This window comes from Carassius carassius, chromosome 2 (genome assembly GCF_963082965.1).
Source record: "Carassius carassius chromosome 2, fCarCar2.1, whole genome shotgun sequence".
Taxonomy (NCBI): Eukaryota; Metazoa; Chordata; class Actinopteri; order Cypriniformes; family Cyprinidae; genus Carassius; species Carassius carassius.
The window spans coordinates 21,370,035-21,388,233 of NC_081756.1; the positions used below are offsets into that span (position 1 = coordinate 21,370,035).

The window sequence follows — 18,199 nt, forward strand, 5'->3', positions numbered from 1 at the left end:
TGCACAGCAGTGTTAACTCAGCGGTAGAGTTACTCTCTAATTATTTGCATCTGCTTTTAATTGTTTCATTTACAATGGAAAATCGTGCGGATAGTCCATGTATGATGAATGAAACCAGCTGTGAGGTAACTCTGGATTGGCCTACAGCGTTTATTTATGTTAGTGATGTGTTAATGTTCCCTTTTTGAGTGGCACAATCTCCTGCCCTGTGTCCTAAAAACCTGACCACCACCCAAGAGTTGACTTGTGTTTGAAACATTTGTGAGTTTCTTTTCCCCTTTTTTGAGTAATTTTTCTTTTCAGATTTGGCTGAACTCTTGCCTCAGGACACCACTAGCATTATTGATCTGAACTTTCTCTCAAAATGTTCTTTGCTTTTCTTTCTTATGTGCCAAATTTCTCAACTCTAGGACACTGGGTCCAGTATCCTGTTTAATTTAGGCCTTTTTGCTTTGTTAACTAACAGTGGCAGTATGGAGAGCAGTAAATGATGGGATAGTTCATGCAGAATTTGTATTGCCTACATGAGCACCACATCTCAATGTGGCAGAACTGACAGTCACTACAAATGGTTTTCATAATTGCTAATTTTTTTTTTATCATAGTGATATGTTACATCATCACAGTATATAATTTTCTTCTTTGTGAAAAAACAACAACAACAACAAAAATATTCTGTGTAATTCCTGTTTAATAGAGATGTTCCCTTTTTGAATTGTGTGTCTTATAGTAAACCACACCATGAAGAAGATTACATTTTTTCTTTTGTTGATGTATTGCCTTCTGAAACAGGAAGTTGGTGCTGGACACATTGTCCCTAAGAGCCTTCAGTTTTACATCACAGTCTGGTAAAATTGCACAAGACAGCGTGGTTGGACAATCGATAGTTGGGGAAAGAAAAAGTAGATGATGTATGAAAGTTTGCTTTGAAAAAAAAAACAATGAACAGCAGGAAAGTATTTATTTATTTATTTTGAAAGATGAATGGTTCTCTGATAATAACACAAATTGCTGCAGCTGGGAGCGATGCTGAGCGTACTTTTCTCTGTTTATTACACAAGTGACACTTATATTTATAGTTTACTTGCAGGGACCATTTGCATTGTTTAGGAACGAAGTTCTCATCAATTATGAATCAAGTGCTGCTTTGTTAATCACAGGACCCGATGTGATGTGGTGTGTGACAATGTGTCCCATTTATTCCTTATTGTTTCAAGCTATCAAAAAGGCTTGACTGCTCTTTCCAAAAACAATAAATGCAGTTAATGAGATAAACATGATTACCAATTAATCTCCCAGGATTCTGACCTTGCTCCAAAGGCTAAGCTTCTCAACTGTGGGTTTTTTGAGCCAGTTCCCCTGCTCTCTGAATGTTCCGATTCCATGAAATTTGAGCAGGCTTAGTTCTTGGTATAACATTTACCAGAGGCGTCATGTACTCATTATTTTTGAGGGGGCACAAATGGGGGGGGGGGGGGGGGGGGGCTGCATGTGACACAGCAGCCACAACAGCATATTGGCAAATTATTATTAAGCATTAATTATTTATTTTTATTTTTATTAGAAACATTCCTAGACGCATGAACTATAGTCAAGTCAAGTCACTTTTATTTATATAGCGCTTTAAACAAAAAAGATTGTGTCAAAGCAACTGAACAACATTAATTAGGAAAACAGTGTGTCAATAATGCAAAATGACAGTTAAAGTCAGTTCATCATTGAATTCAGTGATTTCATCATTCAGCTCAGTTCAATTTAAATAGTATCTGTGCAATCATTTGCAATCAAGTCAAGGATATCACTGTAAATGAAGTGTTCCCAACTAAGCAAGACAGAGGCGACAGCGGCAGGGAACCAAAAGTCCATCGGTGACAGAATAGAGAAAAAACCTTTGGAGGAACCAGGCTCAGTTGGGGGGCCAGTTCTCCTCTGACCAGACCAAACCAGCAGTTCAATTCCAGGCTGCAGCAAAGTCAGACTTTGGTGAAGAATGATCTGTTTCCTGCGGTCTTGTCCCAGTGGCTGTCTAGGAGACAAGGTCTTGATTATGGATCTGTCTCTGGGGTTTATCTAGTTGTCCTGGTCTCCGCTGTCTTTCAGGTGCTGATCCACCATCTGGTCTGGATACGTACTGGATCCGGGTGACTGCAGTGACCCTCTGATCTGGATACAGACTGGATCTGGTGGCTACGGTGACCTCGGAATAAGAGAGAAACAGACTAATATTAGTGTAGATGCCATTCTTCTAACGATGTAGAAAGTACATCGGGTGTTATGGGAAGTGTTCCCGGTTCCCATTAGAAGCATATTAGTGTGTTAGGTGTAAGCCTGGTTAAAGAGATAGGTCTTTAATCTAGATTTAAACTGCAAGAGTGTGTCTGCCTCCTGAACAATGTTAGGTAGGTTATTCCAGAGTTTAGGCGGTAAATTGGAAAAGGATCTGCCGCCCGCAGTTAATTTTGATATTCTAGGTATTATCGAGTTTTGAGAATGAAGCGGACGGGGAGGAGTATAATGTAAGAGCTCATTCAAATACTGAGGTGCTAAACCATTCAGGGCTTTATAAGTAATAAGCAAGATTTTAAAATCTATACAATGTTTAATAGGTAGCCAGTGCAGTGTTAAGTGAAAGTGACGTGACACAGCCAAGTATGGCGACCCATACTCAGAATTCATGCTCTGCATTTAACCCATCTGAAGTGCACACACACAGCAGTGAACACACACCCAGAGCAGTGGGCAGCCATTTAAGTGCCTTGCTCAAGGACACCTAAGTTGTGCTATTGCCAGCTCGATACTCAATCCCAAAACCTTAGGGTTAGGAGTCAAACTCTCTAACCACTAGGCCACAACTTCCCGTGTTCCTGGTTCTGTGTTGACAGAACCGGACTAATATGGTCATACTTCCTGGTTCTAGTAAGAACTCTGGCTGCTGCATTGGACTAGCTGGAGTTTATTTACCGTATTTTTCGGACTATAAGTCGCACCTGAGTATAAGTCGCATCAGTCCAAAAATACGTCACGATGAGGAAAAAAAACATATATAAGTCGCACTGGACTATAAGTCGCATGTATTTAGAACCAAGAACCAAGAGAAAACATTACCATCACGGTAATGTTTTCTCTTGGTTCCTTTCTCATAGTTAATTTCTCTTGGTTCATGTCAAATTAATTTTGATAAATAAGTCGCACCTGACTATAAGTCGCAGGACCAGCCAAACTATGAAAAAAAGTGCGACTTATAGTCCAGGAAATATGGTATTAAGTGTGCAGAACAACCACCCAATAAAGCATTACAATAATCTAACCTTGAGGTCATAAACGCATGAATTGACATTTCTCCAATTGACATTGAGAGCATAGGTCGCAAATAAGATATATTTTTTAGATGGAAAAATGCAGTTTTACAAACGTTTAAAACGTGGCTTTGTAAAGAAAGATTGCTATCAAATAGCACACCTAGGTTCCTAACTGATGATGAAGAAATGACAGAGCAGCCATCAAGTCTTAGACAGAGTTCTAGGTTATTACTTGCAGAGGTTTTAGGTCCTATGATTAACACCCCTTTTTTTCTGAATTTAGCAGTAAAAAATTACTCGCCCATCATGTTTTTTACATCGACTATGCATTCCGTTAGTTTTTCAAATTAGTATGTTTCGCCGGGCCGCAAAGATATATAGAGCTGAGTATCATCAGCATAACAGTGAAAGCTAACACCATGTTATCTGATGATATCTCCCAAGGTTAACATGTAAAAATATATCATGAAATATCTCGATTCTCACCTTCATAAATTGTTAGATAATATGCGATGGTCAAAGTAGCCTAATAATGTAATCTATTAACTATGCATAAAAACCTGTCCATTCACTTAAGTAACAGATATGGGTGTCATGCCATAACATGTTTTTAATATGACTGACTTTATATTAAATATGAATTTAACATTGAAAGTTAATGTGATACAAAAACTACTAATCTTTCATTGTACAGAAAGAGAGCAAATAACATTTACATTATCAAAGAACATTTTCATTGACAGTCTAGAGTTCAAGCACTCTTACAAACTCCCATTAAAATCACTGAAACTATTAACACTGTGAAATCAATATCGTATTGACATATTCGTACACACATCTGAACTTTGTTGTTTCTGACGAGAACCTTCACCAGAAAGAGGTATTCAGTCAGCGAGCGAGTGAAGGAAGCACCGGCATTTTAGCGATGACTCATCAGAACACCTTTGATTGGCCATTGCATTCATAAGCTCAACAGAATCTTGTGGGATTGGTTATAATGCGCAGTGCTGTAAAAGCGCGTCTGTCTCCGGCTCAGCACCAGCCAGTGAATGCAGAACTGAATTTAGCAGCTGATGATATGACTCGATGAACGTTCTTACACTGGTGCGACTGTATCAAATATTAATCTGCTATTTTAGACTAATTTGACTTTTACCGAGAAATGAGCATGTTGTGCTCTGGTCAAAAAACTTTGAAATTAATTGAATTGAAATGTGTCAAAGAATCCTCAGTTAAGTGTCCAGACTCTCTCAAGTAGAGATGATTCATAACATGGAACATTAGACAATGGCTCTTCCTTCACCTCGGCGGCCATCGCCTTCTCTGACATAACCGGGCAACTTGGACACGTATTATCAGCCAACTGGGTGGCCTCACTGTCACCTGCATCTGGCAACACAAGCACATTTAGTTCAACCAGTTTTTGAAAAATCACTTTGAATTGTTTTCTTTAATTATTGCCTCACCACAGAGATCCCGTAATGGTCAGAGAATAAATCATCCTTCCTACACCTACCAAATTTATCTAAAGTTGGGTTATCAATCAATGACTGTTAGTCAAAGGTACTCATGTTTTCACTTATGCCACTTTCACTATATCCGATAGCACTGCACACAAAAGTTTCCTGTCTATTACAGCGCAAACCAACATAAAGATATACGCACACACACACAAAATGAATATCTGGGGAAAATCGAATTGTTTAGATCCTGGACGAGCCCCCATAAATGTTGCATCCCTTAAGTTATAAGGAATAAGTTGGGCTAGAGGTAATTGGGAAAATGACATTTGGTAAAGTGTGTGTGCACGCTCTCAGAGCAAACTCCGCTCAAACTATTTATTGTTCTAAGGTGTGCAGTGCTCAGCGAAAGGTGGAGAGATAGTATTTACAGTGTTTACAAAAGAACAGGGAACAACATCACAATGACAAAGCAAAATGGTGGAAAGTAGGAGCATGTGAGGTGCCAAATAAAACAAATAAATTAAAGAAAATACAGCAAGCTAGTATTATAATCTAAGCTAACTACCAAAATAAAAATGTAGAAAGACAAAAATCTTCAGTGTTTTTAACTAAACTAGCTAAATGAATAAACAAACCCAACTAAACTAGCTAAATGAATAAACAAAACTTGCAGGTGGGGTGGGGGGGCACTCTCTCCTAACTTGGTGTGTTTAATACAACATGATGTACAATGTGTATCATGTGACATACTTACCTGCTCAGGCCTTCCCAACCTGACACACAACGTGAGGATTGGTGAAAACTGTATCTTCAGTGTCACATGCTCTTTCAGAAATCATTCTAATATGCATTTTTTTTGCTTAAGAAACATTTATATTACAATCAATGTTAAACAAAGTTGTGCTGCTTAATATATGTGGAAACCATTTCCCCCCCAATATTCTTTGATGAATACAAAGTTCAAAATATTCTGTGAATGTTTTTATTGTGGTTTTAGATAAATGTAATGTACCTTTGCTGAACAGTTTATAATTTATACAGAAAAACTGTATCGCAACATTTTTGTAGCTCTGTTATATCTAGCTTGTAAGACTCTGGCTTCATTACACAAACTGAAATTTGCAATTAGCATAGCTACACACAATTGCTAATTAACACAGCAGAAGTGGGTGGCTGGGTTTTAGTACAGTGATTAGAGAAGGTCATTTAGCATTGACAAAGATCTTTGACCAGCTAAAGGAAGCCATTGTTTATGTTCTCCGACAGGAAATACAAAAACACCCAGATCATTTATTATAAAAAGTCAGCTTTAATATACTCTAAGAATGATCAAGGGAACAATTTACTTTTTTTTTTTTTTTGATATTTTTTCAATATTTGTATAAAATCCACAGTTTAAGTGATTTATATAAGAACAAAATGGCATAAATATGCCAACAAAAATGTGACAGAATTTTTTTTAAAATATATAATAAATGCTAAAGGATGGAGTAAAATGCATTTAAAAAAATAACTTCTGTCTTTAGGAGCCACTTCAGCCCATTGGTCGCTTAAAAAAATATATTTACTTAAAGTTGCACTCTGACCAATTTGACTGGTTTGATCATAGTAACATTATCACCAGCCTCTGCAGTGCTGTATGGAAAGAGAGCCTTAGATTGTTTGGCTGTTAATGATCATCCATGTCTTAGTGAAATAGAAATTTCACACCAAACTCAATTAAGATGTCTCCATGGTGAACGCCCAGAATTTATGTCTTCTGCAGAATAAATAATCCGTATGTTATCTGTTTGGATTTTGCCTCACCTGAGAACTTCACTGTATTCACTATACAGTAAATATGGCCTGTGGGCATGACCTCTTTTTTTTATTATTATCGTCATGATGCTCAAGAGTGTCAATTGCCTTTTAAGATCTGGGTTAACCACATATGATTTGGTGCACTTCAGACATCCTCTCAAAATATTACACAATTTGTACTACAAAATGAAGACGAGAAAAATAAAGTATACCCAATGGAAACTAATCTCTAGAAGTAGATCACATTAGTTGAGAACACCTTCAATGTTTTTTACACTCTTTACCAGATCTAATCAATACTCTTTGTGAAGCTGTCGTTGTTGTTGTTACTGTTATTCATGTTCTCCTTTATGCTGTTGTTATTGTTGATGAGGCTCAGGCCTGGTTGTTTCCTAAGGACTCGAGGCATCACTTTCTTCTGTACAAAGACTTTCTGGAGGAACTTGTCACTGACGCTAAAAGGGAGGTAGCTGCAGATGAAGTACATGAGAGTTACACCCGATCCGGCGTAGTATCGCACCTGGGGTTGAGGAGAGAGGAGTGCGTCCACAATGGTGTTGATGACAGGGCTCAGATCTTCATTGGCTTTTTTTGCGTAACTCTGGAACAGTTCCTTGGTCTCCAGCAGGTATTCTTCCCCATATTCTTCTAGAAGGCTTGTTGGCAAGTTCTGGATCTGGTTCTTGTACTGTTTTTCCCAGTACTCTTGATTACTGCTCTGCCCTGCAAGTGAAGGAAATGGCAGAAAGCATGATGCAACATGAATATAGGGGAGAAATCGGTCCAGAACAGATTGTAGACATAAACAGGTCTGGGAACACTTTATTCAGTAATTATACTGTAATTCCAAACCTGCATTTGGCCGAACTATCTGTTCAGTCGGCGTGTAAAGAAGGACTCAAACCTGATGGATCCTTGAGGCTCAGATGTTAATAAACAAATCAGATGAGAACTTAACCGACGTGGAAGTAATCTCTCAAGATGTAACCCATTTGGATAAGAATATCTGGTGGGCCAATTTACCAGGAAACAGCAGTGGTGTCTATATTTTGCTTTTATAGCAGGTAGGCTTTGTTAAGCGTCTGATAACAACTTATTTGCAAATTTTTCTTCTTCTTTTGATATAATAATAAATACATAACTAAAACATAACTGTAAAAACAAAGAATAAATAAAGTACAAATATTTTCAGATTTAAAAATGTATTTTTAATAATGCAGTGTGTTTAGAAGGGGAGGAATTAAAGGATTCACTTCTTGCCTGTAGTTTAACTTGCAATACGTTATAAAATAAAATCTTCAAACCAGTTAACTGAACTAGATGTTAAAAAGGTCATCTGCAGTTTATACACCAAATTGTCCATATAAGTGGCCTTAGACCTTGCCAAGCAATTTACCTAAACACTGTGTGTTTTATGATAACAGAAAGTCTAAATTTCATTAAATTACAACCACTGTGACATGACTTGAGATCGGCAGTATACAGATAGGTGAATCATCAAACTGGAGGTATACAATATTTTGGTATATGTAACTTTGTCATTGTAAAATTTTTATTCACCTGTCTTAAAGGCAGAGGGTAAGATGGTGGAGACTTTGACACCCCACGGCTTCAGCTCATGACGAAGTGTGCTGATTAAAAGATTCAGAGCAGCTTTTGAAGCCCCGTATGCTGCCAAACAAGGGAAGGGATTCTCACCTGCAGAAACAAACATTAAATAGAGATATCTTAATCACAGTTTACAGCATTGGATATCCTTGAACATTTTAATGAGCAGGCTGAAAAAAACTACTTAAGAAGAGCTACAACATTAATGTTTTAAATCTACCACGTTGTCTGAAAACCGATAAAGACACATTCCGAGAGTCCAGAAGTTGTGGTGTTTTTTGAATGAGGGAATGTCATAGGGGTAATGAAGATGTAAGAAAAAAAAAAAGCCAGGACAATCATCAGTTTAACGGTGGAAACCAATAATCTCTGTGAAGTTCTATATAAAAAGTTTATTAAACGCGTAATTTAGCCTCAAGACTTTGCAGACTACAATGCTTAATTGTGTTCAAATCACTGGGAGGATGTACAGGATGTTTTAAGACAAAAGGCCTCCTGTAAGTCCTCTGAGAGAATGACTGTTCATCTGTATTGTGACAGTAGCATCTGCTGCTCATGACAGCTAAAACATTTTGTTTTCCTCCACAGTGAGACTGCACTGATGGAGACATCTTTATTTAAAAGGGCTGCGCGCCAGAGTATACAGAGAAATCAACAGCGTCCTGCTCCAGGCTGTTACTCATAGTATCATACTGTTTTGGCACGAAGGAAGTAAACAAATGGAGATAAAATCAGGGGAGCCAGGCAAAGCTAAACGTACACTGATTTTCTCAACTGGGAATTCCAGCATGAGCTTGAGCAGAAAGCTGTTCTCAGATAGAATTGTTAGTGGACACATGAGAAGAAAGGAAATCAGGTGGATTACAGTTTGGGCTCCGATCAGTGTTTGGTTAGGTGTGATGAAGCCAGATGGAAGGCATAAAATAAACATTTGAGTGACAGAGATCCATTTATAAGTGCTGGCAGCTTTATGTAGATTGCAGAGAGAGAGAGAGAGAGAGAGAGAGAGAGAGAGAGAGAGAGAGAGAGAGTGAGAGGGATAGATTTCTGATTAGATTTAGCACTGAAACAAGAACCTGAAAATACTCATAAAAATATCACCATGCGGACAATTTAATTTACTTGTTCTTTTCTTTCTCTTTTATTAGCGATGAACTCTGTGTAGAGTGGCTTGGATATACACTGTCACCACCTGGATTGAACTAAGCAAATAGGTAAGATCCTCCCATTGGATAATACTGCATGGATGATTATGTTATGTGTCCAAAGAATGAGGTCAGCTGACTACCTGAATATTCCATCAATTCGTTTTTTCTCCCTGATGGCACGGGCATATTCTAAGATGACAATTCCAGGATTCTTTGGCTCAGATAGTGAAAGAGTGGTTCAGGGAGAATGCAACATCATTTTCACACATGGATTGGCCACCACAGAGTCCAAAGTCAGACCTTAACCCCATTGAGAATCTTTGGGATGTGCTGGACTTTGCGCAGTGGTCCGACTCTCACATCACCAATACAAGATCTTGGAGAAAAATTAATTCATCTCTGGATGGGAATAAATGTTGTGACATTGCAGACGCTTATCGAAATGATGCCACGGTGAATACGTGCCGTAATCAAAGCTAAAGGTGGTCCGATTAAATATTGAAGTGTGTGACATTTTTGGACGGGGAGGGTATAATATCTGTATAAAAGCCTTAGCTGATTTGTTAGAACTTATATGTACGTTATGTATATGAATCTGTACGTGAACAGTACCTGAAGGGCTGGAGATTGTCACAATCCTGCCTTTAGCCTGTCTGAGAAGTGGCAGGAAGGCTCTGGTGACATTGAGTGTTCCAAAGTAGTTGACCTCCATGCATCCTCTGTAGTTGGACATCAGGCAGAGCTCAACATCCCCAATATTCACACACAATCCAGCATTATTAACAAGCCCCCACAAATCTAGAGGAAAGAAAACATGCATAGGTATAATATACTGTAGATTTTTTTTTTATTTAAAAAAAAAATGTTTACTGTCGTTAAAGAAAGGTTCTTTGGGGAACCCCAAATGTTTTTTTTATGGCATGACTGGCATCTTCATGGCATCTTTTGGAAACTTTATTTTTGAGGGTGTATGGGTGAAAATAACAAGAATTACAAAACTACATCAGATATTAAGATGTACTGTATGAGCATTTGTATATGTCCTAACTTTTCCCTTAGATTAGCTTCTAAATTGAAATAAAGAATAAAATACTGTACTAGTCACCTTGAGTTTTGAAAAAGGCAGCATGGATAAAAAAAAACCTTTTTTTTTTGTTGTTCTTGAAAAAAAGAAGATGTCATAAGCCACCTGGGGCTATGAGGTGTATGTTTGAAAATAAATCATCCCCTTGATGTAGTGCCAAATTATACACCACCCTTCCACTCCACCCCCTCCTCTTGCCAACAGTTTCTCTGAGAATAAACATCCACGTCGGTCACACACACACAAAAAAACCAAATAAACAAAAAATGCTTGCACACTACATACACATACAAGCACATATATACCTAACCACCCTGAATCACTTGTAAAGTAAACAGCACTGACAAAAAAATTTGCCCATGGAGCACAAATGACTTGATTTATCTGAACTACTTTAAAGGTAATTCAATGAGGTGCTTTGTTGATAGCATAGTTCCAAATTTGGTTCAACAGAAACATTAATGGAAACCACAAGCTGGTTAAAGTCTATTCAGGGCAACCAAACGTTGTTGGCAGTTTTCAGATATACAAACATTCAGGGGTATTTTATGTTCACGTTGGAGTGTGATTGTGTGTGTGCATTTCTGGCATAGTGCAAGAGTAAATCCTCACCTCTCATGCCAAGTTTAGCCTTGGTGTCGAGCAGGGCTTGCTGTACCTGCTGAGGCTGGGTGATGTCTACCTGCAGGAGGGTAAGACATGATGAACAGACTCTGCGCAAGTGCTTGGCTCCCTCTCCTTCCAGGTTCAATACAGTCGCGAACACTTCAAACCCCATGGCATCTAACCGCTTTGCTGTAGCATTGCCAAACCCTGAATCACAACCTACAGAGATGGGGGAAAAAACATGAGAATGTTATGCCAATATATTACAATCCAAACACTCTAAATACTCACATTTTGGCAAAATTTCCCAGTAATTTCACTTAAATGGCATCTTATGCAAGACCACATCAATATTATCATCACCCTAATAGCTGTTTTGGATTCATTTTTGAACACTCAAGACCGTTTTAGGGAACTGGAACAAGAGTGAAAGCTTGATGAAGAAGCATCATCAACATTGGTAACATGTATTGTAATCTCACTACTATGACCTCTGTACACCTATATTGTTGAGCAAAATCAGAACAGTACAACAGGAAGCAAAAGTACAGTTATATAAAGTCCCCCCCCCCCCACATCAAGTAGCATGATAGTATGACGCATCAATCTCTGAAACACAACTCTCTTATCTCTTTACTAGATTACACACATGAAAGAGACATCCTTCGATTTGAGGACTTTGTGGTTTGAGAGCTGTATTACTAAAATGCTAAAAATGCAAATCAGGACTCGGTGTGTTAGAAACAAATGCAGTTATGGTTACAAATACATGCACATGAGTTTGATATCTGACACTCTCACACACACATTTACAGAAGTGGTGGCAGGGAACGACACATTAATAAGGAAATTCAACATCTGATCTTTATGAGGGTCATTTGAGTACATATAACATATAAATCCACAGGAACTTTACCCTCAACATGCAGAAGAATGCTAAAAAAAAGGAGAGCAACTGTAGACTTTCTGTTCTTTTCCTATCCCTGATGTGCAAGTTGTTCTTGGAACTGAATGCCAGTGCACTACAGATTCTGGAAACAAAAGTGACATGAATAAACACACACATAAATATTTCTCTCAGTGTGAGGTCTACAAGATAATTGAACCGCTGGGCTTTAGAAATTAATGTTTTCTTTGAGTGCCAGATTTTATAATCTTTGTTCTTTAAAAAAACAAAAACAATGATTGCTTGGAAAATAGTTTCCATCCAAACTAAACTTACCGGTATTATATTTTGTGTCTCTTTAGTTTGGCAGGGAAGTCAAAGTTATGATCCTAAAACAATAATAAAATTGTGATGCATGCAAATTTTTATACACTGTCCAGAGGTCAGTGGCCTCACTCTTCACCTTGAATTTGTAAATGTGTGGCAAACAATTAGATTTTTATTATAAAATGATAATTTTATTATTTTTCCACTGTCGGATCAAAAGCGGGTGTGCTAGTGCGTGCCAGGGCCAGGGCCAGGGCCAACGAGCGTTAGGGCCACGAATCATTTTTTAAAGTTAAATGTACTGTATTTACGTAGGATTGACACCGAGTGGTTGAACTAGGTATTGCAGTCCAAATTCAAAATATTGGACTATTTTTTTTCACGCCTAAAGGGTCCTTGCCCTGAAAAAAACTTTGAAGACCCCGGATGTAATATATTATTACCTGTTTTCATCAGTCTGACTAAAATATACACTTACACACTGATAAAAACTTTCAATTTTAGATGTTGACAGCAAAAACAAATCTCATGTGTTATGCATTAAATAATCCCATGTGCTACATAGTGCATTATATTGAATTATTTGCTATTTTAATCTACTTAATGAAATATGAGTAATAAATGTAAAAATATTTGGTGGTAAAGTATAGCTTGAGGTCTGTCTACATCTAATTTGTGCATCTGTGCTGAATCAGTCCTCTCTAAACTCTGGCCCCATGATGCCACACTTAGGCCTAAACCTTCCTTTTATGTTTAACCTCTTCACCCTTGTTGACCAGCTTTGGCGAAAATACCAAATGTGTCCCTCCCCTACTTTTTCCTCCAAATATTTACCGTGTGCTGTTATGTAACAATGATATGGGTATTATTAGACATCTCGGGTCTAGCATATCTCATCCCACACTCAACTGGCCTGCATTCTGGAGTTGCTCCAGGAACATTGGGTAAGGAAAAGGCCTGCCAGAGCCCTGATGAGCCACTTCTGAATTCCCACACACACATGTGATTGCAGTGAAGCCCACAGGGCTTGGAGGACAGTCGGTACTGGCACTGTGTGCTGATCAGTGAAGCAATACATGGAACTTCCCTGGCCTCAGCAAAAAAAAGAGCGAAATAAAAAACTGTGAGGGTGACAGAGAGGGATTGAATCAGGAAGGAGGCAGACACAAACTGTAGACGTCAGATAAATGTGCATGACACTTTACGACACTTAAAAATCCCTGAATGGCATTGCAATATAAGCAAAATATCAAACCAATTTGAAAACAAATAATGCTAGACTTTTAGAACTAATTATTATTATTTAATTTTTTAAATATTTTTTTTAAACAATCAATTACTCAAGATCATGTTTAGTGTATATATAAAGTCAGTTCTCTGGAGACATTAAATATGGGCATGAACAAGAAAGTTTTTTTTCAGCCAATATTTTAATAATAATAATAGTAATAGCAATAATAGTAATACTATAAAATTATTAAAATAAACAATATTTATACATTTATAATAAGAAAATTCAAAGAAAATATAACAAAAATAATACTATATATATATATCAACTAAAATTCTACATTATCTATACACTTCTAAGTGAAGCTTAAGTGTCTAAATATATATATATATATATTTTTATCTAAGTAATATTTGGGACCAAGGTAAAAACATCTTTCGCCTCACTCACTTGTGACCTGAATGGCTTGCATTTAGGTCTCTGAATAATGTGGGATTAATCGTGCTTCCTCCTGCTGTCTTCAGCATGTAAACACAATGGAGTGTGCCTCATGCTAAGTGATCAGATTTCCCCCTGCCCTTCATCACACATACAGACTAATGTCACTTGGTACTTAGTAGCTCATTTACAGATCCGGATTGACGTCATACTTTTCATAGAAATGTTGGGTTCTGAATGAATTATACACCGATTAGCCTAATTCTTACAAATGTCCACAACTCAATTGGGGATAGTCTTAAGAAGCAAATGTTAGTGCGGACAGATGAAGAGATGAGAGCATGTGTTTATTTAAGTTCACACCTTCATGATGCTAGAACCTGGTGTTAATCACAGCTTGGTTCAGTCATCATGATTCACTGGCAATGTGAAATTGAGAGAAAGCGACATATAGCAAGATTCCCTTTATTGTTCCCTTTATTGGGCAATTTATAGAAATCCTCCTTAGCAATAAAAATGTTTTAATCAAAGAAAGCTGGCTTCATTATCAAGAAAGGAAGCATTCTTTGAGGAACAGATGCCTCTGATTAATTAGAAGTCAGGATTACAGAAGTTTATATGTTGGGAGTTCTGGCATAGTGGATAACACACTTTAACATTATATTTCCAAAGCTGGTGATTAACATGTATAAGGTGTACTGGCCTTGTAGTCTATAGGCGATTTTCCAGCTTGACTCTATCCAAACTAACGACTTTAGTTTGTGTAGTCAGCCAATTCTGTAACCTTAACCCCCTGCCTCACAGCATTTTAAGCCCTGACTGTGTCTTTCTGCTGGCTTTGTAAGAGGTTTACAGGTTTTCCACTTTAGTTTGGTTTTTGGCATAAGAGTGACTTAGAGCTTTGAGAAGGGTAATTTGAGAAAATATAATGTCCATCAGAAATTTTACTTAAAAGTACAATACAATGTCATTACATGCTAGCTGGTAGTACAGAAACTAAGACAAGAACATGAAGAAAAACATAATCAATCAGTGTTCTGTGCCAACCTCAGAAGCTCATGCTGGTTCAGTGTACATGTATTAAAACAAGCAATGAAGTTGGCTGATTGGGTTGCTGGTTACCATGCCAATAGACAGCAGACAGCTTTGGGGGATTTAAGGAACCCATATGAGTTAGTTCTGAGAAACCCATGTGCATCAAAAAGACATAAGCTGCCTTGGAGTAACTGAATAAATGTAAACCCCTTGCAATGCTAAGTGAACCAGCTAAAGGGAAATGGACATGCCTGTTTGTTTATCATGGCAGCTTAAGAAAAAAAAAAAAAAAAAAACATGCTCAGATAACTGACATCAGTAGTTTAAAGGAGCATTCCGTAGGTTCTGAAATTTCTAACCGTTACTGACACCAGTGGCCGTTAGAGGAACTGCAGCCAGTCTCATGCTCGTTCTCAGTGCGCACGCTCTTTTTTTTTTTTTTTTTACTTACGAGGAGTGTCCGTGGGTGTCTGAATTGTGCTGGAGGCTGGTCACTTCTTTCCATCCGCAGAGTCCATTTGAAAAGACTAATGCCGCTGCTTACTATAATGGCTGGCGTGCCGTACGGTTGTAAGCCCAAGTAGACGAGAACGCGCATGACGTCACATTTTGTGAATTTTCGCACCAATTCGGGCCCGACTCCTCCACACACAATTGAGCCTACAGGCTGATAGAGGCAACCGTGGTGGACAGTCGAGGTGTCATTCTTTTTTTTTACATCATGGTTGGCTCATACATGTACAAATGAAAACTCTATTTTTTAAAGATTTTTTTAAGGAAAAACCTCCACATAGCTCCTTTAACTATATAAAATGATTAACAGAAAAACTTTAACTGGTTTGTTTGTTTAGTGTGATGGAAAATACACCATAACATTTTCATTCTAAAAGCCCAGGATAATAATACAGTATGCAGACACACATGTGCGATACATAGGGTTATACACATGCATTCATGCATACATACTGTACATATAGTACATATCATTTACTCAAACTGACTCAGGGTTCATTTTGTGCTTGTACCTCTCATTTTTTTTTAATTTTGTGGTTTGCCTGGGTTGCAGAAGAGGCTGAATAATTAGTAATCAAGCAATTGTTTATAAATGATAGAGCTGGTTTGGGCTTTAGTAGATAAATAAATCATACCGAAATACAAGATACGTGCTCAAGTGAAGAACAAAACTATTGAAGGAGCTTATGATCCAGATTAAACAGGAATTCTAAAACCGCTTAACAGTCAAATAAATCAACACAAAACTGCCTTCATTCCTCGAGGTCTGGCAGTTCCACAGTGTTGGTGAGTTTCTTTTTTAAGAGCTGCTGGTTGCAAATCTCATACATGTACATGCAAACATCCTTATTGTTTTGATACTGAGATAATATAACTTTCTATTATTTTTTATGTTTAAGAAGCCATAAACCAAAACCATCTTTAAAATCTTGGTCACTTGACGAAGGGCAATGTACTTGATGACAGAATTTTTTTTTTTTTTTTTGAGTGAAATATCCTTTTAAAGCAGTACACAGTGCAACTGCAGGAGCCTCAAAGAGCCCTTAAAGAAGCAGTTTACAAAGGTGCAAGTGGAGAAATACAGCTGTAATTTGTAAATGAGCTTTAAGTATACCAGCAGGTACAACACAGCAGCTCTTTGATTTGATTTATGGCTTACACTGCATTTTTGTTGCATAAGACCATTTAACTTAGAATCAGATTAGCTCAGCCAATTACGAAAAAGCCAAATCATCTTAGAGTACTCTCTCGTTCACCGGCAGGACACAATAAAGGTTAACACACAACAAACACATCAGCTAGATTAGACAATCAGAATGCATATCCTACAAATGCCACTCAAACCTGGCTTAGCTTGAATAGAAAGACACATGACTGATGTAATTTAAGTTGTACCACGTGTTTTCCTCATTGCCTTAAATATGGTTCAGTAATGATACTGAGCTGAACATTACATCAGTTCAGCATGATTTGATCAATGGATAGAGAAGGTCATTTTACAAAGTACGGGGTGTTCTGAATCAAGATCTACAGTACTCAAACATAAGACAGGATGTTTTGGTGAGCCGAAGTGACTGATCAGGAGAGTAATTAATTTGGGACTTCCCAATCATAGCATATGCTGACAAGAAGTGAAAAAATGTGTTGCTCGTTCAGTCACAATGCAGATGTCACAGTGCATCCGTATTTTAGCTTTTAAAGTTGCTGAATCACTAGACACAAAAACAACAGCAATCTTAATGTAATTGTGGCAATTTTGCACAACAGGATCTACCCAGCATGACCTACATTTCCCATTTGTTTGTACAATATCTGCTTATCAATTCACGTGCATTACAGGTCAATATAAAATGATCCTCTGAGTCAGCCACGAATGACAGAAAGTTACACACAGCACTAAATATAAACTCAGGTTAAACTATGACACATTCCTATTAATTGTATGCCTTAATTATGTTTTTGTTCTACTTCTTTTGTTTGTTCTTACCTGTGATGAAGACAGCCTTGCCTTCAACTGGCAGGAGGGGTTTGGGGGTGGCCCATGTAAAGTACAGCCAGCAGGACACACAGAGGATCAGTCTTGCAAGAACAGCAGGCATGCACAAGGCACACAGTCTCTCCACCAGAAGAGTGGCGCCCAGCCAGGCCATCATTGAGGGCATGGCACCGATATGGAATGCCAGAAACTTCTTCATCGCTCCACCAACAAGGATGGACATAACTCCGATGTAAATCCAGAAAGACACTGCACAGTCTTCCATTGTACTACAGGTGGAAATGCTTTGTAATCTCTCCCTGCTTCTTTTCTTTTTCTTTCTGTCTCTCTTATACTGACTCTGGCAACTTTCCCTCTTTTTCCTCTCGCTCTCTCTTTATCACTGTCTCTTTCTCAAGTGGGATCACACTTACAAATGAGCAACCATGTGCCTACTCGGTTCCCTACAATCTCAAGCTCAGGCAGGCTACACACAGATCTCACACATTCCAACTCTGAGTAGGAGAGTAAGACCTAGTGAACAGATTCCTCTGAATCCGTGTGTGTATATATAGTCTACTCTGCAGGAGAGGGGAGGGACTATGCTCAAGCAGATGTAATCAAAGCCCAATAGCCAAAGCTCCTTGTAACCTCCCCCTCCACCACCCCCAGCATACATACATCTTCCTTCCAGCAAGTCATGTGCTCTTCATGTCTTTTCCACCTTGTTACTCCTTTTGTTTGGCTTCAACAATCACTTGTGAAAACTTTCTTTTGTTAGTAATC

At 38.0% G+C, this 18,199-nt stretch overlaps 1 protein-coding gene across 1 annotated transcript; it reads right to left on the reverse strand.

Annotated features, from left to right (window-relative positions):
• Positions 1-6,051: 6,051 nt before the first annotated feature.
• Positions 6,052-17,961, reverse strand: LOC132106471 (11-beta-hydroxysteroid dehydrogenase type 2-like). Its single transcript, XM_059512180.1, has 5 exons — positions 17,426-17,961; positions 11,015-11,227; positions 9,931-10,116; positions 8,123-8,260; positions 6,052-7,285 (listed from the first exon to the last, which is right to left on the reverse strand). The coding sequence occupies exons 1-5, from the start codon at positions 17,697-17,699 to the stop codon at positions 6,852-6,854; spliced, it is 1,245 nt and encodes a 414-aa protein (XP_059368163.1). The 5' UTR covers positions 17,700-17,961; the 3' UTR covers positions 6,052-6,851.
• Between the last annotated feature and the right edge of the window lie 238 nt (positions 17,962-18,199).

Bases quoted from the DNA above. Each gene is read 5' to 3' on its own strand.
- LOC132106471 (XM_059512180.1), bottom strand. From the start codon at position 17,699: ATGGAAGACTGTGCAGTGTCTTTCTGGATTTACATCGGAGTTATGTCC. The intron at 10,117-11,014 runs GTGAGGATTTAC...TCTTTCCTCTAG, and splicing joins GGCTAAACTTGGCATGAGAG to ATTTGTGGGGGCTTGTTAAT. The intron at 8,261-9,930 runs GTACTGTTCACG...TTGTTTCTGCAG, and splicing joins GACAATCTCCAGCCCTTCAG to GTGAGAATCCCTTCCCTTGT.